The sequence below is a fragment of the Lucilia cuprina genome, chromosome 4 (assembly GCF_022045245.1).
Source record: "Lucilia cuprina isolate Lc7/37 chromosome 4, ASM2204524v1, whole genome shotgun sequence".
NCBI classification, from domain to species: Eukaryota; Metazoa; Arthropoda; class Insecta; order Diptera; family Calliphoridae; genus Lucilia; species Lucilia cuprina.
Genome location: NC_060952.1, coordinates 33,231,970 through 33,257,203, shown reverse-complemented (window position 1 = coordinate 33,257,203; position 25,234 = coordinate 33,231,970). Strand labels below are relative to the sequence as shown.

The window sequence follows — 25,234 nt, the reverse complement described above, 5'->3', positions numbered from 1 at the left end:
TTGTTTTTATATGTTTTTTGTGAACACAACTCGTATGTATATATCTTTGAGCAGATAACTACATAGTTAGATTTCTGACCATAATTATGGAGATTGAATTATTTTTTTTTTCTCTCAAAAGTATGTAGTAGTCGCTTTTGCAACATGATGTTATAAAACTTTCATTAACGAGTTTTACACATAACATGTATCATTCAATAAAGCAATAAGTGCAACTTGTTGCATCTATAAGTTTTACGAAAGAAATTATTAGAATTTATTGAATATTTATGGAAAATTACTGTTAATATGTTAAATTTACATTTAAATAGAGATAAAGGGTTTTGAGAACAATATTATCCACTTGGCAAAATGTGCTGAAAGTAGTTTTATCATAGACCTCAAAACAGTTTTAAATCGGGTAAATTACTTTCCGAAAGATGTGACTTTTTTTTAAAACTACTATAGGATTGATCTAAAGATCTTCTAACATTACTAGCTTAGATCCCATGAAATAAGAGGCTAAATCCGTACGTCTTGGTATAGGATGTTGTTTTAAATTGCGAAGTAAATTTTAATCTGTCATCTTTCCTAAAGAAAAAACTTAACCTTCATAGAAACCAAATTTGCTAAAGAACAACTGTTAACAACAGAATTCGCTCCCAACAGTTGCGAACGAGAACATCGAGATTTAGAGAGATCAGGCATTTATTCCTTTGGTCTCAGATTTCTTCTAATAAATTTAAACCGTTTTGTTAATCATAAATTATTCATATAGTTCAGATCATGAAGGAGACTTGTAACAAGATCACAGAGTTATCTTCGCTTCTTTTCTAGATCGGGGTAGTCACATCAAAGATACTGTAATGATACTTATTCCACCTAAACATTTTCTGCAATAATTGTTTGTTGCCTTTTTAGAAGCCTCGTCGAAATTATGTCAAGGGCTAAAACTGTGGCAAAGTATTTCAAGCATTTCGCAAGTGGTGATCACTTAGCATTAATTTATCTGTTGCCTATTCATTGAGTGTGTTAGATATAGTTTTAGTATGTAATCATGAATACGCTTGCTCTATTCAGAAATTCACTTGATTCGTTCTTCTCCTCAAAAGATGAATAGTTCTTTTGAAGCTTACTCCATATGTTGCCAGCAAGTTGGGAAAAGATTATAAGGAAATTGTATCGATATAAATTTATTCATTTTAAATAATGAAGAAAAACTGCTGAAGAGTATTCCTAACAAGTGTAGTGTCTTTCAGGCCTCAATATTACGGGCAACATAGGAATCTTTGTCAATATTCAAGTGGCACTTTTCTCAATAAACTCTTATCGCTTGTCTGAGATTACCCTTGTTTGGGTAGTTCGAACTACTATGGTAATGAATAGGCAGATGAACAAGCCAGAACGGCATCTGTTCTTGATATTTCTAACGCCGTTTCAGTAGCAATTCTTTGAGGTTTCTTCTAAAGTCTGAAAATAGGGGAAATAACGTAGACACATGTAAATGGCTAAAGTTATTGTGGCCCTCCTTCAATGGGAAATGTATAAGACACCTTATAAACCGAAGCAGATGGAACATATCGAGCATGATACCAGTAATAACTGGACACTGGGTGTGAGAAACGCACAAGACAAGGTTGATAGTAGTAATAACAGGGCTCAAGTATACATACAAGTCAGCATGGGCTCTGCTTCTACGATCACTGTCGCACTTGCAAAGATAGGGAAAAGAACAAAATGGCCTTCTCCCTTCTTTGTTAATGCCCTGCTTACTTCATATCTAATCTTGGTGAGAAATCTGGGTCTAAGCTTAACTGTATCCTTAGATTTCTCACAGCTACAGGCTCAATCTAATACTAAAAATACTACATCTGACGAGTGAAGTGGTCTTTCGAATCCGAGTCTCTTCGACTCTACTTGACAGTTCGCGTATAGTGTACTACCACAGTAAGCAACTAACCATAGTCTAAGCCTAGCACACTGCGACTACTATGTGTTTCGATCGATGCAGAACGATCTCTCGGGGATTCTGAGGAGTAAAGTGGTCCGTTCAAAAGAAAGTCTTTTTGACTCTACTTGTCAGTTTGCGTGCTGTGTGCTAGCACGGTAAGCAACCAGGCATGGCGCACTGCGACTACTTTTTGTTTCGATCGATACAGAACGATCTCTCTGTGATTCTGATGAGTAAAGTGGTCCGTTTAAAATAGAGTCTTTTTGACTACACTTGTCAGGTCGCGTGCAGGGTACTATCACGGTATGCAACTAGCCATAGTCTAGGCCTAGCACACTGCAAATCCAATGTGTTTCGATCGATGTAGAACGTTTTCTCTGTGATTCTGACGAGTAAAGTGGTCCGTTCAAAACAGAGTCTGTTCGACTCTACTTGTCAGTTCGCGTGCAGTGTACTATCACTGTAAGCAACTAGCCATAGTCTAGGCCTAGCACACTGCGGAGTGTGTTTCGATCGATGCAGAACGATCTCTCAAAAATTTTATTCACTTCACAACAGGGTCTGGGTGTTAAAAATAAGCAGTTTTTGAGACTTATGTTGTTTATGGTCATAGTTAACAATGACCAATATTTTAAATAACTATATAATGAAGAAATAATATGAAAGAAAACCTAAAAATGAAGACATTTCCACTAACACAATTACGTGGATATTTGTGTACATTTTTTTAAATATATTGATCAATGAAAGATATTTTTTATAAAAAAGTTAAAAGAAAAAACCCAAACTTACCTAATTTAGCCACCATTTGTACAACGATACTATCACCAGCCATTGCCCAGCGTACTTCGAAAGCCTTATCATCATATAAGACTTCACAATTAAGTTTTGACTATAAAAATGAATTAAAATATTTAATATACAAAAACCTTTTAACATAAATTATTTCAACAAATTAATAAAACAAACAAAATTGTTGTTTTTGTAAAACCAACCTGTTTTAATTAAAATGTTTTATAAAATTAGTGAAATAAGAAAAAGGAAAAAATAAACAAAATGTTAAATGATTTGAAAGTTAATTAAATGAATTAAACTTAAATTATAGAAATAAAATGCAAAGCTATTATTTAAACAAAATAATGTGAGTGTTTTTAGCGTGTTAACCTTGGCAATGAGTGTTAAATGATAAAAATAATTAAAGGAAACTTAAGGAAAAAAACCAAAAACCTTAAATATTTAATAAAAACCTTTCCCAATTTAGAAATTTTGTTTTATTTCTTTTTCCAAATGTTATTGTATGATTGTGTTAGAAACTTAATTATTAATATTGTTGTAGTTGTTTTTGTTGTGTTTTTGAATAATTTTTTTTTTATATATAAACAAATTTTTTTTATTATAACATGAAAATATACATACAAAATGAAAAATGTTTGTTTTTAAAAAAATATTTGAAAAAAAATTTTGTAATTTTTTAAAATTTAAGAAAAGAAAAAAGTTTTCGAAAAAGAATTGAGCGAAAAAAAGACAACAAAAAGAATGTTTTTTTTTTTAGAAGAAGTTAGTAAGAACGAGGGAGTTTGATGGGTGACTCTGGATACGGGTAAAGTTTTCACACAAACAGGCAGTATAAGCAAATAACAAAAAAGCATACATAAACCTAATTCCACTTAAATTTTCATTTGCCATAATATAATTATTAATTCCTTTACACAACATATTTCACTTTGTATCTATATTTTAAAGAATAAAAAAATTTATATATCTATATATAAAAAAATAATATTCAAACACAATTTTTCTTTTTTTTTTTAAATATTGTTTAAACATAAACAAAATTTTATTTAATAAAAAAAATCATTAACTTAAATAAAAAAACTTATAAAAAATATATAAATAAAAAAAATTTCACAGAATTGGCCGAAATTTTCTTTTCTTTTTTAACTTTATGTGTTTACAAATAAATTTAAATTTCAGTTAAAAAATGGTAAATAGACTTAAATGAATTTGAAAGAAAAATCATTACAATGTTTCATTACAAATTTGAGAGAGAAATGAGAGAGAGTTTGCAGAACGAGCAAGACGTAATAGGAAATATCTAATTTGATTGCGTATTTCCGGCAGCCTGCTTTAAGCTCTCCCCATTTTTATATCTTTCTTCCTTTTTGCAATCGTGAAAAGTTGTGGAAGTTATGTACTGTTGCGGGAACCAAACACATAGATTAAGTCATTCTACGTTCTTACGACAATCGGTTCTTTGCACCGGAACGACTCTGAGTTCTGAGACCAAGGATGATCAACCTAGCCACACCGATTTTACACATGTCGCTGCTACAACAGCCATTCTAAGAGTTTTTTGATGGAATTTCTAAGAGTTCGGCTCAGATGCTCAGATAAGTGCGGTACGTTTTATAGACAAAGTCATTCTAGGAGTTTCAAAGGATTTTTGATGGAATTTTACAGAGTTCTGCTTGGATGTCTATAAGTGCCATACGTTTCTCTGTCTAACTATTCTTGATAAAAGGTGGTTACAACGTTGATGAACTTTCAGACAATATTTTTGATTCTTGATTAAGTCTATGGTTCGGAATATCGAAAGACAACCGATCTCTAAGTTTATATAGGCGCTATTAGCTTGAAAGAAGTGGATTGTTTAATCGGCGTTTAACTAGTAATTTCTAAATGCGGAAAGGCAGACTTGAGAGACATCCGATCTTTCAAGATCTTCGCTCTAGAAATGGATCAATTGATCGGTGTTTCATTCTTATCAGGCTTGAACTGACTTGACTTGAGAGACATCCGATCTGTAAGATTATATTAGTGCCAAGGTTTAACTTGGAATAGTAGTTGGTACTGTGTCATATCTTCGCACAATACGGATCGATTGATCGGTGTTTTCTTCTGAAGTTCCGAAATATCTAAGTATTCTGAAAATCAGGTAGACTCCAATATATTTAGATATTACTTGTGATCTTCGCTTTGGGAAGAAGTACATCGATTAATTGGTGTTTCACTCTTAACTTCTAAACGGTAATCTTCGATACTGGGCAAAGCTAAGCGATTTTGGGAGAAATGTATCGATTGATCGGTGTTTCATTATTATCATCTAAACGCGGAAAGTTAAAGAAACTATTCAATTAAATCCGATATTCACTGCTCATCAGGCTTGAACTTACTTGATTTGAGAGACATCCGATCTGTAAGATTAAATTGGTGCCAAGGTTTTACTTGGAATAGGAGTTTGTACTGCAATGCAGATCGATTGTTCGGTGTTTTGTTCTGAAGTTCAGGTAGACTTGAAAGACAACCGACTAGCGCCAAGATATTTGGAAATTTCTATTTGGGATATTCGCTTTTGAAAAAAGGAAATCGATCGATTAACTTCTAAACGCAAAGAGCACATCCAAGTATTGGTGTCAAGGTAACATCATGATGTACTGTTTGGGATCTTCGCTATTTGGCAAAGCTAGGCGATTGATCGTTCTCAAACGTCCAAACGTATAAAGCTAGGGAGTTCACTAGTCACTGCATATTTTTACCTTCAATTTGAAATTTAATTTTGCTTACCTATACACTTTCTGAAAGCGAAGTGAGAAGTTAACTAAATTATATTCAATCTATCGGATCCCTGATAGGCGAAAGACCTTTCAATTGATGTAGTTTTTGCACAAAGTTTTGGAAAAGTTTGAAATTGCAAATTCAAAAATTTAAGAAAAACACTGAAATATTTCATTCCTTCACTATCATTTAAGTCTAAATTCTTTTTTTTTTAATTCTTTTAATATAAAAATGAAATAAATATTTTAAATAGTATAAAAACAATGGATATTATAATATAATATTTAAGCACTTAAAATTCTATAATTAAATTTATGAAAAATGAATTTTTACAATTACAGCAATAATAATATTTTATGTTGTTGATTTTTTTACACCAATTATTTTTCTTTAAACTACATATTTTGCTTGATGAATGGATTTTTTTTTAATATATTTAAACATTTGTTGTCTTATGTTAAACATTTTCTTTGCTTATGTTAACAAAAACTAATAAACTTTTCTCTACGTATGTATGTATTTGTTGTTTGATTATTGAATTCATTTGATTTCTTTTTTTTGCTTAGTTGTCTACACATCTAAATTATTGAGTATAGAATTTATATGTTTTTTTACCTGAGGACTAATACCCAACATTTTAAGAGATGGTGGTACATTCAAATTTTTCGGTATACGAACATGACCAAAGTCGACAGTGAATGCTTCACACCAAACACCAAAATGACCAATATCGAAAATGGTCAAATCATCGGGTAGGGTAAGTACTATGGTCTTGCGATCATAACGTCTTAAGGGATCTTCTTTGCCATTCTCATCGGGTATACGCAAGCCATTGGGTGAGGGACGATCACCTTGTCCAACCCAAAATTTAGCATCTATAGCAAGTAAGGGATACAAAATATAAAAATGTTTGTCATATAAAGAACATTTGTAGTTTTTTTCGAGCTTAAATTAAAAACCTACCGGGAGCTTCACCATCATAGCTAAAATTTGGCACTAATAAAGTTTGGGCATCGACTATAACAATATTATCGGATTTAACATCATGTACACCATTTAGATTGTTAATTTTTTGCGGCCTTGGAAAATCCAAATTACTAGGTATGGTGACATCACCAAAGTTAACAGCAAATTCATCACACCATACCGAAAACCATTTGATGTCTTTAAGACTAATGCCTTCGGGTAAGGATAAGGTAATATCTTTGTTTCTATAGCGTCGTGTCAAAGCAGCAGCTCCACCTCTTTCGTCCCTTAAACGATAAGCTCCTTCATTGCTAGGTTTGTTGGTATTGCCCACATAGAAATAGGCAGCTGTAATTGAATGTTAATATCGATAAAATTAATATAATTGTGTTTTCGTTTGTTATGATCTGCAGTTTCTTTCGTTAACAGAGTTCTTAAGAGGCCTATTATGAATCATTAAGGGCTTAGTTAGTTTCAACGTTCCGTTTCGTGCTAAATCAGCTGATTCATGTTTGGCTTACGGAAACTAGTATAATTCGTTAGATTAACCGTGAGGTTGCGTTAGGTTTCTGTATGAAAAATACGAATCGTCACGGAACGGAACGTATAAACTTAACTTGCAGGGAGTTCGTTCCTTTTCCTATAACTAACGTTTTCAAAACTTAACAAACTTTAGGCGAATACTTCTTCATAAGTGGCCAGTATGTGTATTTTTATACCTCCCACCTTCGTTATGTCATTCCGTTTCTGAAGTCTATCTAGTGATGCCCACCGGTCTGTTTTTTGTCTTTTTAATTTGCAATAAGAATTTAAAATAGTAGCAACTCCGTTCAAATTGGTGAAATTATTTTTCGAAATATATGTGCTATTCCAATCTCTATAAGCGGCTACGTTTAAGCTGGCTTAGCTTTTGAGCCGAAAGAAGTCGGCGGCTTGCAAAATGTTACCGACGGCCAGCCGCCGATTTGAGCCGTTTCAGTCGCAACATGCCGACACAATTTAAAAGAGTAAAAACTCTAAGACCGGGTTAGAATTTTCTAAAAGATTGAGCCGCACTGTATCCGAATTTGAACATAGAGTTAAGATATGCTTGATTTGTTTTAGAAGAAACATTTTCTAAATAATGTTCTTTTGTCACTGTTTTGTGGTCTGAAAAAGGTCCAAAAATTACGTTTTTCAAACTTCAGGACACTTACACTGATGTAATGGAAATATTCTGAGATCAAATTCTGATTCAGTTTTTTTGGGTTTCTTTAACTTTATTCTGTCTGGCATGATTTCGAAAAGTTTTCTCTTTAGAATCGGTCCATTAATATTGAAAATATTCGAATGGTTCAAAATAAATTTAGGAAAATCTAGAATAAATCTATAAAACTTGCTTTTAAGATGTTTGCTTTTAAAATCAGCAAAATTGGTCTGTTTGTTTGAAGTCCTGGACGGATTTTCTTGAATTTTTCACAGCGTTTGAAAGGAAGGAACTATAGACTACCTTTTATTTTAATATTTGAAAAAGTCAAGTGCAAACTGCTACAGTCCTCACATTTTCTAAGGATGACTTTGACATGCTTATTAACAATTGTGGGAAAAATGGGCGGACTGGGTATAGTGGGCGTGGTATTTCAAAGGAAATATATTAGTTAAAGTATTTAAGGAATCTGAGAGCTACTTTAGTTATAATATACATACTTAAGACAAAAATGGGCGGACTGTCATTAAGGGGCCAAATACCTCCATGTGAATTAAGTAAAATATCTGAGAAACAGTAAGATCTACATTCCTTAAATCCTTAAATTTTTCAATAACAATTTTGACATCTATTTGAACGTTAGTGTAATATTTTGGGGGAATTAGCAGTAGAGAGCCTGACCACTCCCATATGAATTAAGTAGAAAAAATCGTATATCTGAAATTGAGGGCATGTGATACCCCTCATGTGAATAAAGTATAGCAATTCGTATATCTGGAACAAATTTGACATTCATGTCAACATTATTGAATAAATTGGCAGATTAGACTTAGGTGGCGTGTCGTCCCACCATATGACCTTTATACAAAAATTCTTATATTTGAGAATCTGGAATAATTGAGAGCTAGAATTTATGCAGGTACAACTTTTATATCCATGTAAACTACAACAGGTAGCAGTCCTCGAATATTGTACTAGTAGGGGGACCATACACCACTTTTTTTGAGGCGTTCTCAAATTTAAATCATATTCTTAATTTTTGTTATGTTTCGGATACTTAGCTATGTTGGACTTAGTTTTATTCATTTCAATCTTTTCTATGTCGTCTTAATTTTCATATCTTTTAACTTTTCCGCACTGACCAAAAAAGTCTATTCCATCCGCACCCGTGGGGGATTAATCACATCTGCCTCTTTTAAAATATGTAAAGCTAATCTAGCAAACTTTTAAGGATGATAGATAATCGATAAAAGAAAATTAAATTTGATAATGTGATAAAATCGATTACTCGGTTTTCAAGTTATTCGGTATTGGTAGATGTGCCCCACTGGCCAATGATCCCCCTTAATTCTTAATTTCTACACAACTATGCACAAAATTTCGTGATTGTTTAGTAAAAATTTACAAAAAAGTAATAAAAAAATTAAAGAAAAAATTTAAATTGTTATAAAAATATATTTTAATTGAAAATTTTTTATAAAAAAAAATATTTTATATAATGATTATTACTATTTGTTTTAATATTACCTGGTGCTTCACCATCATAGTTAAATTTTTTCACAAATATTGTTCTCGAATCAACTGCGTAAACATCGCCGGAAACACCATGATGTAATCGCTTTAATGAACCAATTTTTGTACCAAAATATGGAAATGAAGCATTTGTAAATGGGATCACTGAAAAAAAACACACACACAATGAATGAATACTTAAATTATAAAATACGTAAACAGATTTTAACTAATAATAAAAATAAAAAATCTAATTTATTAACATTAATTATTGTGTTATTTTGTTGTTGTTATATAAAAACAAAAGACTTAAAAACCAAACTTGTTTTTGAAACATTTTGTAGCCAAATTTTTTTTTTTTAGTTTTAAGATTTTAGTTTTTTTTCTAGAAACATCTTAATCTTTTTATTTATTTGTTAAAAAAAGAGAAAATATTTATAAAATTTAAATATTTTATATTTTATAATTAATATTGTTCTATAAATTTGAATAATTTGCATAAATCAGTTTTTTATAACGGTTTATTTGATTTATGTTTTAAATGTATTATAAAATCTAAAAAATATTGCATTTTTTTATTAAAAGGTTTCATATGGGGTTTCTTAAATTCGCTTTTGTTAATAAATTTTTTATTTAATTTACTTTTGTTTATCTATGTATTTTTTATGGTAATTTGTTTATTCTTTTTTGGAATTCTTTTAGCCATAACAATTTTGTTTTTCTTAGTAAAATTAGCTGTGCAAATTTAATTCAAACGGCTTCCTTTATTTAAATTTAAAATTCTTAGAAAAAAATCTTTTTTAAAGTTAACAAAATATTAAATGTAAAATTATATTTCTACTCAGCGTTATTTGCAAATTAAGTAATGACTTAAAATTCTATTATAATTAGCATTTATTGCTTAATTATTGTGCTTTTAATGAATTCATAAGTTTTTTTCATACAAAAATCTTTTTAAAAGTTTTAACCCTAAAACTGTAACTCGAGGGTACCAAAGGTTAAACATTATTTGCAAACAAAGCCAAGTCCTGATTTTGAATTTGTTAGGATGTCATTAATACTCAACTTCATGACTTTTCTGCATGCAGCTCATGTGTTTCCATCAAAGATACAAGCAGAAACGGCTCAAATCGGCGGTTAATATTTTGCAAGCCGCGTCACTGCCGTAGCCACTGATAAAGATTGGAATCGCACATGTATTTCGGAAAATAATTTCACCAATTTGAACGGAGTTGCCACTATTCGAAATACCAATTGCAAATTGAAAAGAGTTGCACGCAATATTGTGCTAATATTAAAATAGTGAAAACTTCTATAAATAACCATTTTCTGAAGAAAACACTTGTATAGAGACAGGTTTCTATTTAATAGAATATTATAAAGAGATTTTTCAATAATATAAACGCTTATAAGGTTAATTTCTGTAGAAAAAGATAAATTGAGCCGACAATATAGCCGCCGGCGATATTTTCTAAAATAAGCCGCCGCCGACTTAAAATGGTTGCGCCGCCGATCATTTTGCATCGGATTGTATCTCTGGGTTTTATACACTTTGTCCAACTTTTATGCAATTTCTGTTCCTTCCAAAAGTTAACTTACGGACAGATATCATTAAGTCGAATCAGAAAGTAATTCTAAGTCTTTTGGAACATCGTCTTTGTTACAAATAGGATGATACTCTCCACACTATAGTAGTTCAGCTTAGCTTTCAGATATTTTTCGAATAAAGTTCTCTCGGCGCTATAATAACGTCTCAAAAATGGTCAAATATACACCACTATCACCAATAGAAGTGAACATTTTGTTCCATTGAAATTTTCTTTGCCCTCGAAGGGAAAATTGCTATCGTGAACTTATTGTGAACAATTCATTCACAATAGTTGATTTTGTATCGAACAGCTGTTCAATTTTTACAAAATTCCATCAACAAATTTCTTAAAGGGGGATTTTTATTCACCATAAAAAAGTTATTGAACGAAAAGGGAACGATAGTGTTTTTTTCAGGACACGATACCTCAAATCCCAGATGTGATGAAGGATAGATTAAGACTCAGCGCTGCTCAGTTATGTGATATCAACGGCTTTTAAAGGCAAACGTATCTTCTTCAAATTTGGAGTCAGCTAACCGATTTTCAAATAGGCAAAAAAAGTAACGGAATTATTGACTTGTATTAATTATCAATTAATCTATTGAGAACAAAGATTTCATTGGTTCCAACGCCACTAAACCAGAATATTTTTTTTCTGGCCCTAGGTTAGTTTCAAAAGTATATCTGTTCGATGCCAATTAATGGACCTACCGTGTTGGTCTATTTCGCATTGGTCTTTTTTAATCACTGGAAGAGCTTCTGTGACGATTCACCACCACCCCATTGTGTATCTTACACGCAGGTGGGAAGTTACGTGTATGGAATTTCCGGTCCAGTATACGAGCAAGTACTCTAATCTCTGATTATTGCTGCCTCATTGTTAAATTGCGAGATGCAAAAACATTACCTCCTTTTACAACCAAGCAGATGGAATGGCCTTTGTTGAAACGGCACTAGCTCCCAGAGACGTAACTGGCAGACCGATTTTAAATCCTTTAAATAAGCCGAATATTTGTTCTTACTCACAGAGGACACACTGTGGTAAATCTGCTATAAACTCTTCTCTTCCCGCGTGATTAAACCGTGAATGCAGAGACCTCAACCAAATGACCAGCTAGGACAAGTTCTACGGGAAACTGGCTACCCGTTGTACCAATTATATGGTTCTCTCCATGTCATTCTGGTTCGACCCCTAGTCATTGCAAGGAATGTTTGAGGAGTGAATTGAAACTACATAGCTTATAGTCCCGACAGGTTAGAGGTACTAGTAACACTTCTTTATCCTGGGATTTCAATGCACTTCTATTATTAAGGAAATATGACCCGGGTTTAGATTTTTTTACTGTTTTTACTATTCCTTTGTGTATATTTCATACGGAAAATCTAGGCTACGTTTTAGTTTGAAATTTCGTGTGGGCGATATGTCACACCCACATACAATACAAATTTTAAAAGTTGCAAGAAATTGCAATAACTAAAATATTCAAAATTGGCCATCCATGCAAACATTAGAGATGAAAATCCCAGATTAGAAAATAGTGGGCATGGCAATATTTTCTAATCTAATCATAATATCGTTTTTAAAACCTTTTTTTGTGCAAAATTTAGATGTTTTGAGGAAAAACATTGATAAGATTCCAACAATGATCTAACACTGTAATCTTCTTTTCAAGATAAAAGGATTCTCCACATTTTCTTCAGATCTAATATTGCGGAATTTTTGTCTATTTTAAGTAAAAGTTTTCAATGATTTTAAACCTACACGCAGACATGGTTACTATAACTATACTATGTTCACTGTAACTACATGTTGTTATCAAAAACATATAGTCGTTTTTTTAATTAGATTTAAACAATATTTTAGTTACTGTAAACATTTGCTTATTTATGACAATAATAAATTTAAGTATCATTCCATCTATGCAAAATTGTACGTGCGGATTCAGACGAATGTAGAGTGAAACTCTGGAGCACTTTCTTTGTCACTGCCAGGCATTCGTCGAAGTTAGATTCAAGTATCTTGAAAGTGATGTTATTTCGGAAATAACATTCCTGACAAACACTAATTGAAAGATTCTTAGGAATTACGTTTAGGAAACTGAGTTTTTGAACACTGAAAAATAATTAATTCCGTGAACTTTTTTACCAAAATTTGAGCGAACAACACTCCTGATAGGGGCCTAGGTACAACAACAAATAAATATTTATTGATCAAAATATATTCATGTATTAACAATATCAACTGTATTTAATCACAATATGATATTTTAAAATTATTCAATAACCATAATATGTTTAGATTACTATCATAAACTGGTTTTCACGACCATGTTTGTTTCTCTGCGTGTATTTTTCAATTGAAAATATTTTGTTAAAATTAAAATTTAAAAAATTTCTTTAGATTTATGTTAAAATTTAAATGTTAGTTTTTATAAACAAAAAAAAAAATACGCGAAAGTGATTTAACCAAATAAACCATTTTGAAATAGTTGCAAAAAAAAAAAACAAATAACCTTGAATTTAGTTATAAAATACAAAATACATTTTTCAAATTGCAACATTATGCAAATATTTGCAGAAAATCCCAACAATCTATTTGCAAATATTTTGCAATAATAATAAAAAACAAAAAAACTTTTTGTATTCCACCCACAAAATTGCCAATAAAAGAAATAATCAATAAATAACAAACATATTAGAGTGTTAAATATGCAACTCATTAAAATTTAAAGTTGCAATAGCCTTTACCTTGTTCACAAGCATTTAAATCAGAGATTGTAACATACTTTTCAAAAACCTATTTTATTGGAAATAAAAAGAAACAGACACACAAACGAAATCCAAACATTTAAAACATAAATATAAAAAAAATAATCAAATTAAAAAAAAACCAAAACGAATATAATTTCAATAATCAATTGGTCACAATCAAAGACAAGAAAATTATTATTATTAATAAAAATAAATTGTTAAGTAAATTAACTTTAAAAAAAAAAATAACACATTTAAAGTTTTTTTTCAAAGAAATCCAGTTTATATAAAATACCAATAAAATAACTTTAAAAACAATTCGCAAACTTTAACAATAAAATAAAAATTACAAAACAAGTTTTTTTTTTTGAAAAAAAAAAACAAAATATCAATTTGCCACTGAATGAACAATAAAATGAAGGTAGTTTTAGAAATAAGTTTAAATTTAAATTCATTTTAAAATTGCACAAAATTCAAACACATTCTCTTAAGTTTATTAAGTAAAAAACACATCTATCTAACGATATATCTATGTAAATTAAATATTTGAAAAAAAACAAGTCCAAAAAAAAAAGAAGTAATAAATGTCAACGTGGCCGGCATATTGAACTTCCTACTATGTTAACTATAACAAATACTAAGATCAATGTTCCGATTTATTTTCTAATTTACATATTATCATACATTTATAATCATATTTATTATATACGTAGACATATTTAATTTTTATAAATTTATTTTTAAATTGTTTGTGTTTATTTTTGAAATGTTCTAAAAACAAATTAATAAAATTATTTACAATTTACGTCTTATCTTAATTGATTCATAATTTTTAGTTGTACACTGAGAAAAATTGCTAATAGGACGAATGTTAGTATGAGTTCCGTAAGTTATTTTAAAGTAGATTTTTCTTTAAAATGCAGAGTAAAAGCATGGTTGTAGTAACCATGTTCTAATATCTACATATAATGGTAAAAACTATGGTTATTGTAACGTTTTATATATATCATGTTATGATTAAATACATTAGGTATTTCACCATAATATTTTTATACCCACCATCAAAAAAGATGGGGGGGATAATGATTTTGTCATTCCGTTTGTAACACATCGAAATATTGGTCATAGACCGACAAAAGTATGTATAGTCTGGGTCCACATTAAATTCTAAGACGTTCTAGCCATGTCTGTCCGTCCATCCGTCTGTCTGTTGAAACCACGATAGAGTCCGAATGGAAAGAGCTATAGAGTTGAAATTTTACATAAAGATTTCTTATAGGTAAGGTTTGTTTGGTATTGAAAATGTGCAATATAGGTCCACGTTTTCGGATAGCCTCCATACAAATGGTCCCTCGAAATGCAGCTTTAACAGTCATAGCTTATTTTTATGATTAAGTGTAGTGATGAAATTCGACTCAAATAACATTTGTGTCGAAATAATACAAAAATAAAATTCCATCAACAAATTTTAAAACAGGAGAGCTTTTTTCAGGACAAAAAAGTTAGTGAACGAAAAAAAGTGAAAAGGAAACATATTTGACGTATAATTATGATTGGCGATAGGGGTGATTATTAAAGTAAAAACACAGTAAAGTTGTAGTTATCATGTCTAACCTTATTTTTTTCTGATTGGGAACTGGCGCTATTTACAAACAATTACAATGTTTAATGAAACTAAAATATGTGTTTTCGATAACAATATACTGTTAGAGTAAACATGGTGCAGTTGTAGTAACCACTACAATAGTAACAGTAAATAAATTGTCTAATTTAAATAACGCTTAGATATGTTTTTGCTTCTAAATTACACTACTTCTAAAATCATTATCAAAAAGTAATTTTTATGTTATTTTTTAGAAGTTATTTGTAAGTGACTTTCCAGACAAAATATTCTAGGTTTGAAATCAATAAATACTGCCTCCCTAACTGCTTCCTCTATTGTATCTTAAAAATATTGCCTTACAAAAGAGATTTTTGAAGCCGTATATTCAGCAATTATTGTTTGTTTTGTACAAATTTGGTTCCCAACAGCTTTAAAATCACATGTTCTGTATCGAATAATAATATTATTTGAGTGAAATCTGCACAATTTCAACTTTTTGAAATATGCTCATTTTCGATTCCTCAAGCAGAAGCTCTTCGCGAGAAATCCCATACAAAAATTATGTAATCATATTCACTGCTTTATTAATCTGCTTCCAAGGAGTCACCATAGACACATGCGGATGAATCAAATGCAAGCCCCCGTTAATCATATCAATATCTGGACTTATTAAGTTTTTATTAAAATTTATATTAACCGCATTGCCCTTCTTAGGCGGTATCTTAATAATAAGCCTAAAAGTCGCTGATTACTAACTACTTTTGTTCTAAATCCACGTCATACTTTTACAATTGGATGTAGTTACAAACATGACTAATGATTTAAATTTCAAGTTCTGCTCAAGCTATTTAAGGGCATGGTCATCTCATGTCGAGGCTTTGTTAATTATCTAATTTGACTGGATTCCTTTAAACTTAATAATTTGATAAATGTTAATAATAGGCCCTCAAAAACTAGCATAATCCAAATCAACGGTCAAATGTGGTCAATTGAAGATCAAAGAATTTAACAAATTTTTTTAAACTACAACAAACTTGAAACTAATGATGTCGCATTACTTCTGGAACCCATTCTTCGGAACATAGTTACCCAGCAAAAACTGGGTAAAATTAATTTAATTGTAATTAAGTACTTTATCTAACAACATACCTTTCAATAACTACAAGATATCGCCTGGATTACATAGAAGTAGTCTAATAAGGTCTTACTAATAATGTGTTATATAAATACTTTCTTATTCATTAGTTATCTTGCCAGTAAAGATACAGAAGCTGTATACGTTTTTTATGCGATTTACAATGCCAACTTTTTTATACAATTCAATGAGACATAGTTAAGTTAATAGGTTTTTCATAAATGATGATAATCCGCTAAAAAAATAACTATTTTTTAATTAATTTAGCGTACGCGTTCTTAAAAGCTTCCCTAGAACTAGTTCCCTGGTTAGCTAATTCGAACAAAAATTATTGATTAAAGAACTACTTCCAGAACCGTTTCAAAGAATGAGTATAGACTCCATAATGCTTTTCCTCAAAACCACTTCCGAAGGTGACAATTTCGAACAAAAATCATTGGTCAATGCCAAAGTAGAACAAATTCAGGCTAAAGTTATGCATACTAGAACTACCCAGGAAAAACCTCTTTTCACTACTTCTTCTTAAGCATTTTAACTCATTATTTTAACACGGTGATGTCATTGGAGGCAAGTGCTTATATGCTCACTTACAAATAGGGAATTATATTTTGGTTCCAAAGAAGTTGTTGAGTAAATTGTTTTGTTTTTAATAATCAGGGAAACCATAATATGCAAACGCATGTTTTTTGTGGTGCGTCGTATGGACTCGTGGATAAGATATTTATACGTTTCACACTAATTTAAGAATTTTGGCATCGATTTGTTATAGCATATTTTTGCATATTTTACCCATAAGAGCATAATTTTGCATGATTTGACTTTTTTAGCATATTTAAGGCATATTTTCGAGTTTTTAGAGCATATTTTACTCTTTTAGTGCATATTTTGATGTTTTTGCTTTTTTTCGTTTTTGTACATTTTCAAAACTTTATTTAAAAAAAATAAAATTTAATTTTTTATTTTTAATTTTTCAGCTTATTTTACAATTTTGAAAAAAAATTCGTTTGTAGAACTTAAAAACTGCAAAAAATACATTACTCTCACGAAAACCAATGTTATAGTTTTTTGTTCAATAAAGCATTACATTTTAAATCAGACATAAAACCTATTACTTTTGATTTCATGAGACCAATCCATTTTTATAGTTTAAAAAACTAATTATTGGAATTTATGACAACACCGATTAAAATGTCAGTTTAGAAGCTATGAATACAATTGGTTGAAATGTGTCAAACTTTGTCGTTTGAAATATGTTTTTTGGGGTCCAAATGGTTTCATGTTATTTATTGGTTATCTGAACGTAAAACGGAATTCTATTAAACTAGTTCTTCAAACTATGAGATGAATCAATTATAAAAAATCTTACAGGATGAAATATGACACTAAACATTTATTATTTCATTACAATTTCTGTCTTTTTGAGCTTTTCAATGTTAAAAAATAATAAAAAATTTTATTTTTAGAGCATATTTTTTAAATTTTAAGAGCATATTTTGAGTTTTTTACGGCATACAGTAGTTTTCCGATTTAACGAACCCATATGTTGTCAGGCCCGTTCGTAAAATTGAAAAGTTCGTTATATGCAGTACTAAGTAAAATGTGGGTTTTTGGTAGGAAAATAATTAAAAATAGGTACATAAAATATTTTTTAAATGTATTTTATAAAAATTAATTCTTTTTTTTTTATAAAAATAGCACAAAACACAGAATTCCGAATCTTATATACCCACCTTCAAACCATATTTGTGTCGAATTTAATCGCTGTATTTTTAATTCTGTCATGAGCTTTAAAGTTATTTCTCGAAGTTCATCGCTATACTCGTATTTTTAAGCGAGTAATGAGCGTTGAAGTAATTTTCTTAAGGTTGCCTGATATGGAGGGTAAGGTCAATTATGGACCGATTCCCATAAAATTTGTTATAGATATCGGTTAGTACTCGGCATACTCGTATTGTTTAGCGAGTATTGAGCGTTAAAGTGATTATCTGAAGGACGGACGGACATCGAACTAAAATTTAATAAGAACCCAGAATGTGTTACAGTTTTGGGTAAAAAAACATCGCTTGCTACAACTTAGGTTATTTGTTATTTTTGATAAATGTAATTTTATCTTCATTTAAATAATAATATTTTTATTAGTTCGTTAAACAGAGTACAAAAATAAGTTTAGTTCGTTATTTAAGGTAGTCAATAGGAAAAATTAGCTTGTTCGTTAAATGCGATGTTCGTAGAATTGAATGGTCGTTAAATCGGAAAACTACTGTATTTAAAGCGCTTAAAACACTTTTTTAGAGCATGTTTTCGGTTTCCCTGTTAATAATAAATAGCAGCCAGTGAGAATACGAACCAGGGAGTTTGTTAGTTAAGTGCACTGCACCACTGCTTAGAAAGTACTTCTATTTCAGATGAAAAGAAAGTCATTACTCGAGTACTTCAAAGTAATGCAGACGGCAAGTAAATAATCATTGAATAGTAAAGGGTTATGGAAGTACAACCCATTACCATTAGGTTATTGTTGAGTAGTTGTGGAACTAATACCACTTTTGTTGGGTAGAGTTGTTAAAAAATAATTGTTTATTAAAATTCTTATTCTAAGTGTAAATTGTATATATTTTTTGTAAATAATTTACAATAAACAATTAGCACATCATATTATCATATGATTTATGAATTTATTTAAAGATCATTAATTATAAATCTATTTAAATAATGAATATTTTAATTAACAAAAAAAAAAAATAACACGTTTATTTTTTTTAATAATAACTCTGTAAATGTAAGCGAATTTTTTTTTTTGTGGAAATATTTTTTTTTTTCGTCAAAGTAAATTTCCAAGAAAAATTTTTAGAAAAACCACAAATTTGTAATATTTACATTTAATCGAATACAAAGTTGTTGGGATTTTTTAAAGAACCGGAATTTGAATATGTAAAAATTTTCAAATGTTAGTTTTTTAACATTTTTAACATTTTCAATAAGTCATGGTCAAAAACTTATAAATGCAACATTCTTGCATATATTCTTATATATGTAATTTTAATAAAATTTATAACATTTAGACAAAATAAAAACTTTATTAAAATGAATCATTTGACATTTAGTTAATAGAATTTTGTTCATAAATAACAAATAATAAAAAAAATAATTTTTGTTATTTATGTTATGCTGAAAATTTTTTAGATTTATCTTAAAAAGAGTTAAAAATAAAAATATAAAAATAAAATTAAATTAAAATTAAATAAAATTGCTAACATTTACTTAAATAGATAACTAAGTTTTTTCATTTAATTTATATCTGTAGAAAGTTTAAAAAAACTTAATTAACCCTCAAATAGTTTTTGTTTTTAATTTTATGTATTTGTTTGAAGGTAAAAAATAGTAATTTTTTTTTAGACATTTTACTTTTGATTTACGATTTGAACATTAACATTGTTTTAATTAGAAAAAAGTAATAAATTATAGACTTTTTTCAGTGGGGACATAACTCTTTTGCACTTAAAAAAGAAAATACCGATTAACTACTACAAATTTTGTCTAATAGCTTTAGGATGATATAGGGAGCAGTATTTCAAAATATCTCGAAAGTAATGTAAATGTTAATAAGAATTTTTTCGAAATGTTCACAAAGTTTTTCATGTAATATTTTAAGTTTCTCTAGCTCTAATAGTTTCTTATTTCTAATTAATTCATATGAGGGTTCCAAGCAAGTCCCCCCTCCCGGTTGAAAGTCCGCCCATTTTGTATTTAATTCATATGGGAGGTGTCGCTCCCCTCATAGGTCCATCAATTTATTACCCAACATTTTTACACGGATGTTAATGTTCTTCGTGCAAAATTTGAAGATTCTAACTCTAATAGTTTCCAATATAAACGAATTTTTTTAATAAAATTATATGAGAGGTGTCACGCCCCCTGCCGCTAGTCCGCCCTTTTTTGTTCTAAATAATAATATTGCAACTAAAGTGTCTCCGACAATGTTTGAGGACTCTAACTCTTATATTTTCCCAGATAAACTCATTTAATATTTTTAATATGGGGGGATTGCAATATCCACCCATTTTGTCCACAAATATTCTAATGAATATCAAAGTTGTCCAAACAAAATTTTAATACTCCAGCTGTTGCAATTTCTGAGATATGCGACTTTTAATACTTATTTTGTGGGCGTGACTTCTCGCCCACTTGAAATTTAAAAGTAAAAAGGAACCTATAACCTCTTCCCTATATAGATAACAATTTAATTCCTAAACTAATGAAAAATTTCAAATGTGACTCCTCTGAGAGTGTTAATGAGCGACTCTTTTGATTAACTTTGATTCGTTTCAAGTTCAATTTATAAACATTTTTATAGTTGTGATTCTAAGAGCAACATATTATGTTTGTATTCTAAACATATTAAGGTTATAGTAACAATTTTAAAATATCATATTATGATTAATAATTCCATAACATACAATGCATTATATTACATATAATATTTTATTTTTTTAAGACAAAATGGTGGAAAATAATATAATATTCCGAACAAAACTAAAACGAAGTACTTAACATACAATAACATTTATTGCCACTTCTGTGGAAGTGATATTTATTGACTTCCAAAGAAGCAAAAATAATCGTTTCTTTTTAAATTGAAAGTAAATGTTTTGTACTGAAAATTTTTGAATTAAAACAATTTTGTTTTTAAGTTAATTGATAAATGCATGTAATTTATATTTTATGTAAATATTATTTTTCAGTGAAATTAATTGTATTCTATCGCAGCGAAAAAAAGATCTTTCAAGGAAGCAAAAAATAAGTAGAATTTACTCCATGAAATAACTGAAAAAAAGCCTTAAAAAATTTATGATTATAACACAGGCTTGTCATAGAAGAGATGTCCTTCTAATTTGATTCCAAAATTCACTACTACATGCACTAAGTACTACTTTCGAAGTGGTGTTAAAAGTTATTCTTTTGAAAGAACTTCTTTGAAAGTTCTTTTCTTTTCTTGCTGGAATGTTTTTAATTTTATTTAGTTGTTGAAAAACTATGTTTCAGTGAATCATATTGAAATTTATAATTGCAATGAACATGAAAATGTTTACTGTATTTAAAATATTGTTTAAATCTAATTAAAATAACAATTATATGTTTTTGATAATAATTTTTTATAGTTAACACAGCATAGCTTTAGTAACCATGGGCAATCATGTTTTTTTCTCTGGGTATAGTTTATTGATTATTATATAGAATCCTTTGTTTATTGACTAGCCTAAGAATCAGTTTAGGAACTATTTAATGAACTAGTCTATTGGCAAGTGAACTTAACTATGAACATAATGTATTGAGTCTTCTAAGCATTAGTCAAAAGATTTGACTATAGTATAGTCTAGGACTAGGATTTTAATAAGTCCATTGTTTAATTCATTGCCTACCCTATAGAAGACTTTGTTTATTAAGTAGCCTAGGGACTATTTAATGGAATAGACTATTGGCAAGTATATTATTTAGGAACTAATGTATTAAGCGTCATAAGCACTAGTAAAAGTATTAGTTTAGGACTAGGCTATTATAAGTCTATAGTTTAATTCATTGACTATCCTATGGAATGGTCTATTAAATATCCTCTGAATAAGTCTATGAACTAGTCTATGGCTAAGTGTGCGGTATAGACTAGTCTATGTACTCTTCTAATAAGTAGTATATAGACTATATACTATTTTCTGGACTAATCTAAGGACTAGTCCATGTACTATTCTACTAATTATTCTATGAAGTTGTCGGTGGACTAGTGTCTATAGGTTGTTTTATGGAGTAGTTTAAGGACTATTCTACAAGAACTATTGCGGATTACTCTATAAACTATTTTATGTATTAGTCTATGTACTATTATATTAAGTATTATATGGACTTGTCGGTGGACTAGTGTTTAGACTCTTCTATGAACTATTTAATGTACTATCCTACGTTCTAGTCTATGAACTAGTTAATACTCTATGGACTAGTCAATGGTCTAGTCTATAGTCTAATTTATGGATTATACTATGGACTAACTTGTGTACTATGTACTAAGTCTAGGAACTAGTATATGGACTCTTCTATGGCTTAGTATATTAGCTAGTCTATTGACAAGTCAATATTCTATTCCCTGTCTATGATCATGTCAAAGGACTATTAACTTGTTTATGGACAAGTGAATAGAGTTATATATTGACCTGTGTAAGGATTACATACTACAAACTTTGTAGTAATGTATTGTGAATGTAATTAGAGTAATCCATAGTCTATGGACTTATATATTAACAACTCTATGAACTAGTTTATGGAGTTTTTTACAGACTAGTCTACAAACTAGTTTATGGACTAGTTTATAAACTACTTTCTATGAACTAGTTTATGTACTATGTGCTAATCTATGGACTTGTCTACGGACCAGTCTATGGACTAGTTTTTAAACTATTCTATGGGTTTGTCCATTCGCAAGTCTATTGACTAGCTAATTGAATGTACCATTTACTAATTAACATACTATTTCTTGAACAATCTTATATATTAACTACTCTATAGAGTTTTGTACAGACTAGTCTACAAACTAGTTTATGTACTAGTTTATAAACTACTATGGACTAGTTAATGTACTATGTGCTAATCTATGGACTTGTCTACGGACCAGTCTATGGACTAGTTTTTGAACTATTCGATGGGTTAGTCTATTCGCAAGTCTATTGATTAGCCGATTGAATGTACCATTTTTTAATCAACAGACTATTTCTTGAACAATCCTGTGGTCATGTATATGGACTATTTAGTATTTCGAACTTTGATAGAAAACTTAGTGGTTAGTGTTCTAGTCTGGTAGACCGGAGGTGGTGGGTTCGATTTCCACCTGAAGCACTGATTAAGGAGCGCACAACAGGCCCGATATAGACCTAGGTGTATTTCTTCGAATTTGATGTATATATGTACATCCTCCTTTCAAACTAACGTCAGAATTAATTTTTGAACGATTTGGCCATCCAAATAGTTAATATATTTGCCTATAAGGATAAGCACAAAACTCTTAGCAATATTTTAATCTTCGTTGATAGCTGACATCTCTATGGGTTAAACATGATCTGTATAAGTGTTGTTTAACCAGAACGGTATCTGCTTTTAATATATCCAACATAATATAAGTTTAAGTTTCTTTGGGATCTTTTAGAAGTGTCTTCATGTTTAGATACTTTCTGCAAGAGGAGCCAAGTTAATTGGACATACTTTCCTTGAAAAATCAACTATTGAACTTATAGGCAGTAATAGAAGGAACTTATAGGGGTTACTGACAGCAATAATTGGGCATTTTTTGCTCAGAGAATGTCCCGGCATTAGCTGCACTAATCCATTTGCAATATTGTTTATAGACGATTTGAAAATATGTTTATATTTCCAGCAAAATCACTATTCATTCTTTATAATACATTTATTTTTTGAAAAAAAATCAAAAAAATCAAACACACATAAACTCATCAAAAAGTTAGTTTTTTTTTCAAAATTTATTGCTTTTGTATGAAGAAAGAAGGTCTTAAAATTGTATCAAGGAAAATTCATTTGAAATGGTGATAAGTTCAAAAATTAATAAATTTGCATAAAAAATTGTATAATGTATAATAAATCTCGGCATGTCGAATGAAAAAATAAAAACTATTAAAACTAAAAAAAAAAACACAAACACACGAAAAAGAAATAAAACATAATTAAGGTTATACAAATCGAAACGAGTATGGGTCTTAAGTCTTTTGTTTTTTTTCAGTTTTTTTTTTCTTCATAACAAATACAAAAAAAAACTTATTTATATTAATGTTTGCAGCTTAAGTCTTTTGTTTTTATGTTAAGATTTTTTTTTTGCTTTAACACAGCTGTTAAAATTTATGCCGTAAATTGTTTTTTTTTATTATTGCAAAATTTTATAATAATTTTGCTAATTTGTCTATTAATTGTTTAATTTTTTTTTTTTAATTAAAAATTTACTTACAACTTAAACAGATTAATCCATATACATAAAGCATTTTGGGGCTTAAAAGCGGATGCAGCATATTTTTAAATGCTTTTGTATTTTTTTTTTTTTGTAAATTGAACTATTTGTTTGAGTTATTTAAATTAAGGCCGTTGCTGACCGTTATTTGGTAAAAAATACACACAACTATAAGAAAATTTAAAAGAAATATTTTTTATTATTATTTTTTTTTCATATAATATTTTTTGTCAAATTTTATCTTTGAAGGACTTTGACAATTATCCTTGTGTATTAAATTTATCTTTATATTCTCTTTTTTCTTTAATTTCTTACATTCACTTCTTGTGTTAGATTTTGCAACACAAGCAATAACTAAATCACAACTTTTTATTTCAATTTTATACAACGTTTTATTTTTTTTTTTTAAATTTTCTTCTTATCCACGAGAGCTTATTTTTTCGTTAATCAACCGATCACTATGAACACCCAAACCGTACTAACTATTTAAATGCCAACTTTATAATAACATGGCTTTACAGATGCTGGCTGGCTGGCTGACTGTTGACTGTTGTTGGCTGCCTGACTGGCTGTTTGCTTGGTTGGCTGTTTGGTTGTTTTGTTTTGTTTTATTTGTTTGTTGCTTGTTATAAGTAGTGTTGACTGGTCTGGACATCATATATAAGTAGTAGTAACCCCCACCACACCACAACAAATGTTGTTTCTTGTTTTCTCAAGACACCATTTCTTTCAAAAGCCTCAAAAATAATGATAATAATAACACCAACAACTGCTGCAGCAGCGACAACAAAATTTTGCCAACAAACTAATACTTAGTTAAATGAATAAGAGATGTTTAGTATTTATATATTTTCAATTAGCTGATCCACCTGATCCATATTTTAAAATAGTCCAATAATACAAATCGAATTTTGTTTGATAATCTGTGATTGAGTTAATAGTAATGACTTACATATATAGACTTGAGCCATGCAATCATAACAACTTGGTGGCGCCTACTTTGACCCCCGTGGC

General features: G+C 29.6%; 1 protein-coding gene across 2 annotated transcripts in view; it reads right to left on the bottom strand.

Annotated features, from left to right (window-relative positions):
• The window catches only part of LOC111678877 (protein Skeletor, isoforms B/C), a 29,771-nt gene extending 4,997 nt beyond the window's left edge, over window positions 1-24,774 (bottom strand). The window contains exons 1-6 of one of the 2 annotated variants that reach the window (XM_046950637.1): window positions 24,536-24,774; window positions 24,221-24,388; window positions 9,165-9,314; window positions 6,449-6,799; window positions 6,101-6,360; window positions 2,723-2,822 (exon numbers count right to left, since the gene is read on the bottom strand). In XM_046950637.1, coding sequence (XP_046806593.1) covers window positions 2,723-2,822; window positions 6,101-6,360; window positions 6,449-6,799; window positions 9,165-9,314; window positions 24,221-24,281 — 922 coding nt within the window. In that variant the 5' untranslated portion in view covers window positions 24,282-24,388; window positions 24,536-24,774. The remainder of the gene's footprint in view (window positions 1-2,722; window positions 2,823-6,100; window positions 6,361-6,448; window positions 6,800-9,164; window positions 9,315-24,220; window positions 24,389-24,535) is intronic. The other variant, XM_023440309.2, reaches the window with a different exon arrangement.
• Between the last annotated feature and the right edge of the window lie 460 nt (window positions 24,775-25,234).